This window comes from Bombyx mori, chromosome 15 (assembly GCF_030269925.1).
Source record: "Bombyx mori chromosome 15, ASM3026992v2".
Classification (NCBI taxonomy): Eukaryota; Metazoa; Arthropoda; class Insecta; order Lepidoptera; family Bombycidae; genus Bombyx; species Bombyx mori.
Genome location: NC_085121.1, coordinates 1,435,299 through 1,447,815, shown reverse-complemented (window position 1 = coordinate 1,447,815; position 12,517 = coordinate 1,435,299). Strand labels below are relative to the sequence as shown.

Here is a 12,517-nt window from a genome sequence, read left to right as displayed (position 1 = left end):
TGAAAATGAGGTTGGTGGAGGAGAGTGTTAACTATGAATGTGGAAGAAAACAGAGGAAGAGGTAGACCTAAGAAGAAATGGATAGATTGTGTGAAAGACGATATGGGTAAGAGGGGAATGAGCGAAGAAATGGTATATGATAGAAGAGTATGGAAGGAGAAAACATGTTGCGCCGACCCCAGGTGACTGGGTGAAGGGCAGGATAATGATGAATGATGACAGTATATGAATAATAAAAAACGAAGGAAGCCCAAATTAATCGACTGAGATGAAATTAAATGAATGAGATGAGATGATATGGCATGAAATAAAATCTCAGTAAAATAGTGGTTATTTACTGAGACTTTTCTGTGGACTTTTTAGAGGGTCCCGAGAAGCCACGTCCAGTGACTTTGTTTCATTTTCGCACATTTGTGCACTTTCATAAATATTAAACAGTTCATAAACCACCGTTATTACATATTTAAACCTGAAGAAACACTAAATGGACAAAATAAAACAATACACACAACATCGCTCTTCGCGTTCTCGCCAAAAAGTTCCTATTAGATTAGTCACATAAACGTAAACACAACTGCACGGTAATACTGCTGAAGAATAATCGATGTTTCAAATTGTTGATTTCATGTTGGACATGACAATTTTTTTTATATTTTTGCAACAAATTTTCCTTAGTTCTTTATCGTAATATGGAAATCGAGCTTCTATACTTTTATTTCATTTTTTAATTGCCACTTCTCCTAACGTATTTATTTGCTAATAAAAAAATGTTAGGTTGTTTGGAAATACATAGTCCAGTAATTAAAAACATATATGTTTTAATTTAAAGTTAATTTATGTGCAAGGCAAACTAAAACGTAACGAAATAATCACAACAAAATCTCTGATTTTAGAAATTTCTTGAAATAATTCAGTTGGAAAAATCGATATGTTGGAAATCATGGCCGTTTTTCAATTACAGCACAAGAGCGCATTATGCGGCATAATGCTCAACTAAGCTTCAGCATAATTTGGCATTGTGCGTCACTGAGTCGCATTATGCTCTGTAATTAACCATTACTTAATGGTAGTTTTCCAATTACAGAGCATAATGCGACTCAGTGACGCACAATGCCGCTTTATTCTGAAGCTTAGTTGAGCATTATGCCGCTTAATGCGCCCATGTGCTGTAATTGGAAAACGGCCCATTACTTTTATAAAGTCAGCACTTTCCCATAACATAACTTACAATTTGTTTAATTTGGTTTGTCTATTGCATAGGCAAAAGAAACAAAGCCCATATTGCCAATTGTTTTGGAACAAAGGCTAAATTAATTATTGTACGAATAGTGAAATGTAACAAAAATTCCGAGCGTAGCTAGAAGAGCAGCTTCAGCGAATAAGTAGGGGAAAAAACAAAAAAATAAATAATAATAATTGTGAAATTAAATCGATGGAAGTGGAGTTAAATTAAATCAGCCATGTTCACAATTTTGTACAATTTCTCCACACTTCTGCAAATTCATACGAAATTAATATTAAAGGGTTATTAAGCTAAAATAATTTACAAAACTTTACTGCTCGCTTTCCCTCGTAAAACTCTATACTAAAATCAATAGAAAATGGTCACGTGTTCTACTTACATCTCTACTGCCTTGTGTTTTTATCTTTTATATTATATTCGCAAAGACTTTTAGTCTTCATGTTCGTCATTGCGCCGATGTTTGCCCACTATGTACCCATTTTCGATTCTTACTACACGTGATCTAGTACTACTTCTTGTTTTGGTCTCTTTATCGAGCGTTGAAATTTTTGATCGAGTTTTCCACTGAGTTAAGACTTAGTGCAATGTAATTAAAATTTATTCATAATAATTGTTTATTTACGTAATTATATCCTGTCGCCAGTCTGTTATTTTCATATTTGAAAAGAGTCATTAAGAAATTTAATAGCCACGTAACTGCTGCTAACGATCTGTGCAGTTTACGACTGAATGAGCGGATGATCCTGTGTGAACAAACGCTTCCATTTTTGTGTACTGGCAATAAAGCACGTGCTGTATTCATACCGTATGTACATTAGTTCGAGGTAGTTGTTGATAGTTTATCGCTATAGATGGGCAGAGGAAGTACCATACGTTATTATGTGGTCACTATAGCCCAGACGATGATATCACAATGTGCACGCTATCAACCTCCATGAGATATAAGGTCGAATAGTCATATCGTTTGACGGCTGTTGCAATTCAAACCAGAAGGCAAAGTGGAATTGTGGCTGAAATAGACGTAGACGGTTTGGCTCAAAATACTGATATCATACACAGATACTATACCTACAGATAATACAGATGCCATAGCTTATAAATAAATCGTGCTCCCCAGCTTACTGGCGGTAATCGAAACTGTACAACAGTTCGGCGGCATATGGGGACTTGGAAGTTTAAGGGATGAACGATTCTATCTTAAGTAGACGGTGCCTAAGTGATTTATTGTTTTCTAAAAGTGAATTTCCCTGAGACATATTAACCTTTACTCTAATAGACTAGATCTCATCCTTTAGAGCTTTCACGTGTGGTCACCGTTGCGAACACAAGAATTATTCTAAATGCGATGTAAGATGAGAATTATAAAGGTTTTTTGATTTTTTATTGCTCTTGTAGGCAGATTTACTGATGGTAGGACATCTTGAGTCCGCATGGCTAGGCACCACCACCCTGCCTATTTCTACTGTGGAGCAGTAATGCGTTTCGGTTTGAAGGATGGGGCAGCCGAGGTACTGTTAAAACTGAGACTTAGAATTTATGTCTCTAGGTAGGTGGCGGCATTTACGTCTTAGTTGTCTATGGGCTCCGGTAACCACTTAACACCAGGTAGGTCGTGAGCAAAAAAAAAGATGGGCGCCGCAACTGGTGGTGAAGGGTTACCATTGCTAATGGACGTCAGCAATGCTGGGCGATAGTCAAACCACTGCTAAGCGCCGTGTACTCTTCGCAAACCTCGTTCGAACCTCGTCGAAGAAAGACACATCATAACTCTCTAGAAAAACCGAGTGAATGATGAACTTTCCATATAGCCTTATATTAAAGCCGGGTGACATGTCCCAGAAAATATGCCTGGAAAGGCATTGTGGATGAACGCAGCGGTTCTATGTAGTGTGGATGAATGGATCACAGGTGAATGAAGTAGAAATATATGCATAATCACGAAAATAGGGGGGTTATCATCGTGTATGATCCTGTGAGTTGATTTGTAAAGTATTTTCTGTTGAAATGACGAGTTATTGTTTGTTTAATGAAGGCAGTCTGTGTTTATTAAACACATCGTCGTCTGTTCACATATTGTCGACACATAACGACTAACAATCCGTCAACTTAACTAGCAGGTGATGTGCACGTGTGCAAATCTAATGTAATAGTTAGGCACATTACATATAAGAGTACTATTTCCCTACTATTTATGCATTGGACAGTCAGAAAGCAAGTGCATAAAATATGTAGATATTTGTAATCACTAGTTGTCCTGACTGGTAAATATATTGATGAACTCAGAACCTAATTCGCTGGGGCTACAAACTTGTCCTTTTAGTAATAGAAAGGAAATTTGAAAATATCGAACCACTAAGCGCGAATTTTGGTCAACAAGGTTCTGGTTAGATATAATTCTACTAGAAAGAAGAATGTTATGACTACTACACAATATATGTATTAATGTAATGTAATGTTTTCTTTACTTTACTCTCAGCACTATCCTGACGCATGCATGCTCTAGCCTGGGTGGGTCATTTGTTATGCTATTTCTTTTCATAATTTATGTATTTATTCGTGCAGTACTCGGAAAAAAACCAAGCTCTGCGTTTTTGACGTTTCCTGCATAGGTGAGTCCGCATAAGTGCTAGAACCTTGCTCTTTCTACTCATAAATATTGGCGCGTTTTGTATGCAGGATGACCACATTGTAGTTGTCTCGCCTCTCGGGTTAATCCTCTAAGGTCAATCCTTCAAGCCTTTAATATGAACTGAGCTATGAGTCCATGAGTACACATATTGAAAAAGATGTAAAGAGGCGAAAGAGAAGCAGTTGTTCTGGAAGGTTCGGTTTTTGGCAAATTTATTCTATTCTAAGATCGTACCGCGCTACATTACTCTTCGCCGGGATAGGAAGTCGTGCCCAAAGGCGTCTCTAGCCCACGTAGAGCCACTGTGTGACCATTACCTTAGCACCCTCTACTAAAGGTTAAAGTAACATGACCAACGCATACCTTGCACCATAGGTAAAGCCGCCTCTGGTCGTGTTAGTAAGTACGAGAAAGTTAGCAATGTCTGCTACGAACTGTATTTTAAGGCTGCAATGCTGGTTTGCTGTGATTTGACTGCTGTAGATAGCTTCTGTTGAACTGCGAGGGTGTGGGAGCTGTAGTACATGACGCTAATGACGCGCTGATGACGTAAGAGTGAGACTCTCTTTTTAGTGGTTTACAGAGGACTCCTGAAGTTTTGGAAACAAACTCGTATTTACTATGAAATGAATTCGTTACTTTACGTTTTTCGAAAGATCGCAAGATACACTCCAACGGTGGCTTGCAGGGGCCTTGGAACACTGGAATTGTGGCGTGATGATTAACGGGATCTTCATTGTTGTGAATCCGCAAACTTGAAACATAAAATTATTTATGTATTTGGAGAGCCGTCCACGGAATCGTTATATTTCTATATCGTTGTGAATAAAATGTTATTAAAATCTACTCACCGAATAAACAGTATGCGAAAACTAAATAACCGTATCGTTTGTAACCAGGTACTGACGGTGACACGTTTGTCCTTGTTGTAATCATAATACTGCTCATATGTTTTGCTTCCTGCGTTTATCGCATCAAACATATATTGTACTTTGCTATTTACGCTTGATAAGCGTAATAATTGTTTCTGAATTAGATTTTTTCCATTACTTAAATACTTGTTAGTTGTTCAGGACGTTTATGATAAAAACCAATAAGCGGTGGACAAATTAATAGAGATAAACCGGGTGATTTCTAGGCTCTAGAAACATCTTTTTTTTTTCAAGGTCTACAAATAACAATTATGACTTATAAATATGTACCGGTGAATATCGTAAATAATTCAAATTTCCTGATGCACGGTTTATTTTATAACTTATCTTTTATTTAAATTTTTTTGGTTCATACATTCCGCACTTGTAACTAAGTTGAGATTCGACCTCTTAGAATTTTAAAGCTGGAAATTGTTTTGGCTTGTATTTCAACTACTGCATCAATATAGTGATTTCTCACAAATAGCTTAGTGATCGGTTATTTCATTTCATATAGTTTCAATCCGTTTCCTATAAATCCATTTAATTTCCCCTTTACGAATTGTATATTGTTCTAATTTATTACAAATAATAGAGAAGTTTGAGCTAGATCCTTTTGCCTGTTCAAAAGGATAACAACGAATCTGTGGTCAACAAAAGTCAAAGTAAAAAATTTGAATTTCCTAAATTGTTATTAACATATTTATTACACTTAATATTTGAGTACGAGCGCTAATTACAAAATAACATAACCTTATTGAATTGGTGTTGCATAATTACACATATAAAAGAAAGTTTAAAAATAAATTTTGTTGTTTGGAAAGATTTGAATGAGACGTGTTTTTAACTAAATGTACATGCTTTATTAATTTTATGTTATTACTGAATATGGCAGCTTTGTAACTGGATCTTAATCTTCTATCCCCCTTTAACCAATAAACTTTTAAACTTTCGCTATGGGCTCAACGCTTTCGAGGTAATAGTAATTCTCTTTGGAATTAATAACTTTTTTGTTAAAATCAAGGAAATTTGCATCACTTTGTATTAAATAGTTTTTTTTTGTATTAGTATACTGGTACAGAAAGTTAGTTATCCTCGTTATGAAATGAAAAAGAAAATTTTATTATTTTAGTGATGATTCGTTTACGTTAAAAATGCAATAAAATATTAAAATAGTTTAGCGACATCTGTCTTCGCATTTACTTTTATAAAAGTTAAGTTTTTAGTCCGTAAACTATAGATGGCGTTACTATACACTTTAACGGTTTCTTTGTCGCGAGACAATGTAAGGCATCATGCATTGTTATCATAATATTATCATGACTCATTAATCTATTAGTCCACTCATTAGAGGAATTAGAATGAAACAAAACAATTTTTTTCGAAGTAAATATATTCAGAAAATATATCAACCATGTATGACTAAATTTATCAATGTAATACACAAGTACCTATGAAACAGTAAAACATTACAGTATTGTCGAATTCGATTAATTTATCGTATCGAGTATAGCATTCGATAACAAAGACATTAGTGATAACTACCTATCTAAACTAAGCAGCAATAAGCTAGCTGTCCATTCTTTCAATCTCGTTCACGTTAAACACTTATTTAGATTAATAATAATTACATATCACAATGAGACATCCCTTCAAAATTACAATACACTCGCACACGTATAATAATACAATAAAAAACGAAGGCACGAGATCTACCTAAAGGCTACGACTATTAGTAAACATTCCAAAACGTTATGCTAAATGCACTCGCGCAAGTGGCACGATTCAGTCAAAATGTTGCGCTTGGAAGAGTCAGGACCACTCGGAGCCGGTGGCGTCATAATTTTAAAGCGTTTCTGGAATACAATGAGTAGTGGGCCGATGGGGTCATTCTCCGCCTCGTCTGGCGACTTGGCGGCCTCGCCCGGTCCGCGCCACGGACGCAAGTAAAGCGGCCGAGACGCGGACCGGACCTTCGTTCACTAACACGTCACACGGACGACCCAAACTTAACTGTCCTTCAATAATATACCGGCGTAACTATACTTTGTCGTTTCCTTCAAACTTCTCCGCTAGCTCGGTCATCAGTTCTTTATAAATCAGTGGATCAATGTTCTTCCCGAGTTGGTACAAAACGAACCAGTCGCCGATCTGTAGCTTGCGGGCTACGGCTTCGATTTGCTCTTGTGGCGCAAGGCGACTGCGTGCGCGCAGCAAGTAGAGACGGACGCGGGGTCCAGCGACAACGGCCATGCGGTATAACAAAGAAATTCCACTCAGGATAGATAGTATCATAAACCAAAACCAGAGGAACACGTAGATCTTCTCGTTGACGATATTCAATGGCAAAACACACAAGCCATCGAATTTCTGCACCGTACCGGATGGACCGTATTTATGGAAGGTGCATTTAGTTACTTTAGGAAACACTCTGGCCATCGGGTCCACGCGTTCCTCGGGCTCCATTTCTGTGAAGCTGACCACGTCACTGCCATAAGTTGAAAATTCTCCGTCCAAAAAGAAGTCCATGAAGAATATTTGACCCACTACGTTGATAAAGTTGAGAACTTCACATATAAAGAATCGGAAAGCGTAAAAGTTTTGAGTGTGCAAGTTCGTGTGGAAATAGTCGACAAGTAGCTTTTTACGACCCGACTTGCACTCGTCTTCAACGATGGGACAGTTAAGATCCAGGACCAACATCTTGATGCGGCCTCCTTCCCACGTTTTCCACAAGTAGCGGGGAACATAAAACAGGATTGCTTGAAAGAATAACACAAAACAAACCCACTGATAATATTTGTGATATTTAACTTCGTCTTGTCCTTCGACATGTGGGCCGACGCCGGGTTGCACGTAATCCTTTCCGACGCGGCCGATAAGTCTGTTCGGGATGGTGAAAGTAGAGTATATCCAGCAGTACGTGTCCATAACGGCGAGCGGGATTTCATCAACGATGCAGTCAATCGGGTCACCGATGTACTGTCGCGACGTGACGAGAAGCGAGAACGCGATCAAGATAATCACGGTGGCTTTGTAATGTAAGCGGAACACATTGTTGTCGATGCACACAGAGTCGAGCTTGAGAAGCCCCTTTACGGAGCCGAAAACGTCAAACATGGCGGGCGCGCGGCGCGTCGGTCGCGGTCGTGAGTACGGACGTGCGCTACGTCCTCGTGTCGGGTGCGGAATGGAATGGCACAGGCTTCAGGCTGGTGTGCTGTGTGCGGTGGGGTGCGCGGGTCGCTGCAGGCCCCGCCCCGTAACTTGCCTCGGATCAACGACACAACACTGACCCTATTTCTACCTATTTGAAGCGTCATCTGCTACCCAGCGGCTATGCATCTCGCCCTTGCTGAACATTGATTGCCAGCGGGCGGCCAACGAGACATATTACTGGAAACATTACGGCATCGTAATTACCTCGGTGTAAATCTTGTTGTACTACGTTTACTACCTACACTGTTATTTAAACAAGCAGGTAACTTTGAAAGAAGTTAGTTTATAATTATGTACTGCACCTAAGTTTGCTTACCATAAAAGTATTAATTTAACGTTTTTAATCCCAAAAATCTTCCAGTAACTCAATGTTACATGTCGGTAATTTTTTTAAATAGTATGGTATGAAATTAAAGAGTCTGCAATTTTAATTTTTTACTTTTATTGTCTGTGTTGATCATGGACATCAATCAAATCGCTGTCCGACGAGAAGCTATAAGGTTTTCAATGATTTAAATTAGGTATTATTTTGTTCCATTATTAAGCTTTGTGGGCCAAAAGTTAACAAATACACAATATGTTCTGCGGGGCTTCCTTCTCTGCACAATACTTGCGGACTGGGTCAGTATCAAGGTTCAGCTTACACATGCACTAGTTGAGCCTTCCCAATTTACAATGTTAAGAACGTATCAATTTATGATAAACTTGCATTTAATTTTTAAAAGAAACTGGTGTGCTGAATTTAATTTCCGATATCTTCGCCTGTTCGCTTAGGCCTCTTGTGCACGGGGCTACCGTATTTAAGCCGTTAAAAACAAATCATAGGTATTTGAATGTGAACGTTTTAAAAGCCCGCATAATAATATGTTTTTACAATAAACGATATTGATTTTCAAATTTAACCTTTCAGAATTTTGTCATTGCTTACTTGAAATATGACGGTATTAAGTTTTTTACTTCACACAACAGCACGATCTTGTATTGAATAAAAAAAAATTTTATTCTTTAATTTTATGAAATATTCTTTAATTTTAATTATTTATTCTTTAATTTTATGAAAGCATCTTACTGGAGGTAAGGCTTCTTGTAAGCTCGCACGGGTTAGTACCACCACCCTGCCTATTTCTATCGTGAAGCAGTAATGCGTTTTGGTTAAATAACCTAAATAGGCAGCATTGCGGCGGTAGCCCACTTGTGCTGAAAAACTATGACTTAAGACTAATGTCTCAAGGTGGGTGGCGGCATTTACGTTCTTGATGTCTATGGGTTCCGGTGACCAGTTAACACCAGATTTACCGTGAGCACGTCCACACAAATCTATCTATATATATAAAAATGAATTGCTGTTCGTTAGTCTCGCTAAAACTCGAGAACGGCGAACAGATTTGGCTAATTTTGGTCTTGAATTGTTTGCGGAAGTCCAAAGAAGGTTTAAAAGGTAGATAAATATGAAAATGCTCGAAATTAAATAAAAATAACAATTTTGGTTTTCCTTTGTCCCCCGTCGGACGGATTCCTTTAATTTGTTTTAAATTTATTTTATACAAAAGTTTAGGTCTTTTATTTATCGATTGAGGCACTACGAAGTCTGCCGGGTCAGCTAGTGAGTAATAAAAAAGACAGATGCATAGAACTGTTTTTATGGTCTCCATTTTTAATTGTAATGCACTAAGTATTTATATAGTAGCATAAATTAGGTTCAATAGAGGGCTTATCCACCGGCAATAACGATTATGTCAAGGCCTATTTTATAAATGTAATCATTTGAGAACATGGTCGTTGCTTGCAAGACTACTTTCAAAAGGATATACCTAAATAAATAATTAAAATACTTTTCTTGATTTTGAACGCAAGATTGGTGAACAGTAGAAGGAACGCAAGCGCCATGCCATGACCAAAAAAGAAATTTTCACAAGGTTTTTAAATTTTGTCTTTTGGTGTGTTGGCGTTACTCATTTCTGCCACAATTGCGGTTATGGTATGACAGTCCATAATCGAATTCAGTTTAAATTTCAAGGTGAACCTTTCGTTCACCTTCTAGTGTCTATGGGTTCAGCTTAAAGCCAGTTTTGCCCTTACAAAAACACCATCAACAAAAAAGTGTCCATCGAAATTCGTTTTTTTTTTATTGTCTATAGTTTAATGAATTTGTTTTTGTCGAGTTCTTGTAGTAATATTGTGAGTCAGTTTACAACTAAATTACCTTAATAATGACTCATTTCTAGGTTCGGTTGTGAAAAAAGAGCCCAATATCATGTTTCGCTCACCAAAATGATTTTTGTTATTTTTATCTAATCTTTGTCACGGATATTGTCGAACGATATCTTCGTATTTTTCTAGTGAAATACGTAATTTTTATTATTACGAATAAATCGAAAAATGAAGTCGAAAATTTAGGGCGCTCGATTGATCTTCCTTTTTGTCCCTTGATCGTAGGTAGGTTTTTTTTTTTTTAACGCTGGGGAATCCATTTACGGATACCCGGTCGAGGGGGGTAACGGACCGGGTTATGTCGGACTCCGGCGCCTCCTGAGAGGAAGAAGGGGAGAAGAGAAGGACCGAGGTCCTTCACCTCCCCCAATTTCTCACAGGAGACTACGCCTTGAAAAAGGCGCGCGAAGCACTTGCCCCGCAGAACGACTACCGACTAAACCCCATCGAGCTCCACCACACCGACTACACGAAACTTACGGTACCGCGATGCGCGCCGAAAGTCTCGCCTTAGGCGGTACCCGTACTGATGTTAAGACGGGATTTCATCCCCGGGAAAATCCCGTAGAACCTCGTCTCGGGAGACACACCGTGAGCGGCGCACAGGAGCCACCTTGCACCGCTTCACCACCGGACCAACAGTCGAGTGCCGGGCGCCCCCGCACCCGGCACTCGATAGTCCCTACGAGGGCTGAGCGGTGGCCTCTCGCACGCGCCGTCCACCCCGCCTTCTGCGCTGAGGAGCCGAAGAGGGATCCCATTCCCTTTCGCGCTCCTCAGCCTCACCAAGCGCCATGACCAAGTCACAGAACCCAGCCATGGCCTCCCACGAACTCCGGTCCTCTACCATACGGGCGACGATAGCCCTCAAAGAGAGGTCCTGCCCCAACACCGCGACGAGGTTTCGCCGCGGGTGCTCCCACCGTGGGATCGTAGGTAGCCTGCGGAGCCATACCAACAACGCGAGGATCGGTAGGTGAGCTCACGTGCTTAACCTAAGAGAATTTGCTAACACTAACCCTAGCAAGAGCAGTGCCTAGCTGAATCTGAAATGAAACCCGCAAAAATTATAATTTGCGTAATTACTGGTGGACCTCTTGTGAGTCTGCACGGGTAGGTACCACCGCCCTGCCTATTTCTGCCGTGAAGCAGTAATGCGTTTCGGTCTGAAGGGTGGGGCAGCCGTTGTAACTAACTATACTTGAGACCTTAGAACTTATATCTCAAGGTGGGTGGCGCATTTACGTTGTAATGTCTACGGGCACCGGTAACGGTGACGTTTCAACGATGTTTCAACAATAAAACTAAAATAATAATCTGATTTTCCCACGTTATGATTCTCATTATCCTGATCATGTGAAAGTTTATATTTTTATTTAACTTAGTTGACATTTTGAAAGAGTGAGGAAGAGAGAGAGAGAGTATGCTTTATTGTATATAAAATAAATAAAATATGCAAAACACTTAATACAAAACAGTAAGTATAATTGGCGATCTTCTTGACAACAATCAGGTGGACGAGAATCACTAGGAAACCAATTACACGCGGTATACTTATCAATTGTAATATCTATATATTAATACGTGAAGCAAAAACTTTGTATCCCTTTCTACGAAAATTGCACGGACGGAGGAGTATGAAATTTTCCACACTTATAGAGAATATAGAGAAGAAGTGCACAATCCTAATGTTTTTTTAAAATAATGCATAAAAGATACATTGAATCAATAAAGAAAACTTTACGCACACTACGATGTATTTGACACAACACATACATAAAAATATACTCTTTGTTTACTGTCAATTGGGAAACTTTTGTTATTGTTTAAAGTCTGTGGTCGAATTGAAAATAGATTAATATTGTTTGTCACGAATAAATAATAAGTCTATTTATTCGTAGGTTTGTCATTAATATTAATTACCTATAGTGCAGTTTTCGCGAATTCTGTGATAATTTTATCGAATTTAGTGTTTGACAATAGAACCATAATAATGTTTAAGATTATAATTTCAATTCATTATAGTCGAATCTCGACTACTGCGGGGCCACTAGTATATATAAACACATACAACATATTATTATATATATACACACATATATTGTACATTTTGCTGAAAAATGTTACGGCCTATATAGTTGGATTTAAGTTGTCACACGACTAAGTTGACATCTCAATATGATTACCGCGACCCACCTTGAGATATGATAACAAACACATTATTTCCGGTGACAAATGAGTCCGTACATCGTGAATATTGCCGGACTTGTATGAGGTCCAAAGTCATAAAACGGGATTGGAATT

General features: G+C 38.6%; 1 protein-coding gene and 1 long non-coding RNA gene across 2 annotated transcripts; both read right to left on the bottom strand.

Annotated features, from left to right (window-relative positions):
- Positions 1–3,784: 3,784 nt before the first annotated feature.
- On the bottom strand, positions 3,785–5,000 carry LOC134200151 (uncharacterized). Its single transcript, XR_009974941.1, has 2 exons — positions 4,724–5,000; positions 3,785–4,626 (listed from the first exon to the last, which is right to left on the bottom strand). It is a non-coding gene; the product is annotated as an uncharacterized LOC134200151 (long non-coding RNA).
- A 1,158-nt stretch (positions 5,001–6,158) lies between these two features.
- Inx2 (innexin 2) lies at positions 6,159–7,975 on the bottom strand. The gene is given in 1 exon segment (NM_001043738.1): positions 6,159–7,975. A coding segment is annotated over 1 exon segment (1,080 nt). The 5' UTR covers positions 7,904–7,975; the 3' UTR covers positions 6,159–6,823.
- Positions 7,976–12,517: the final 4,542 nt, after the last annotated feature.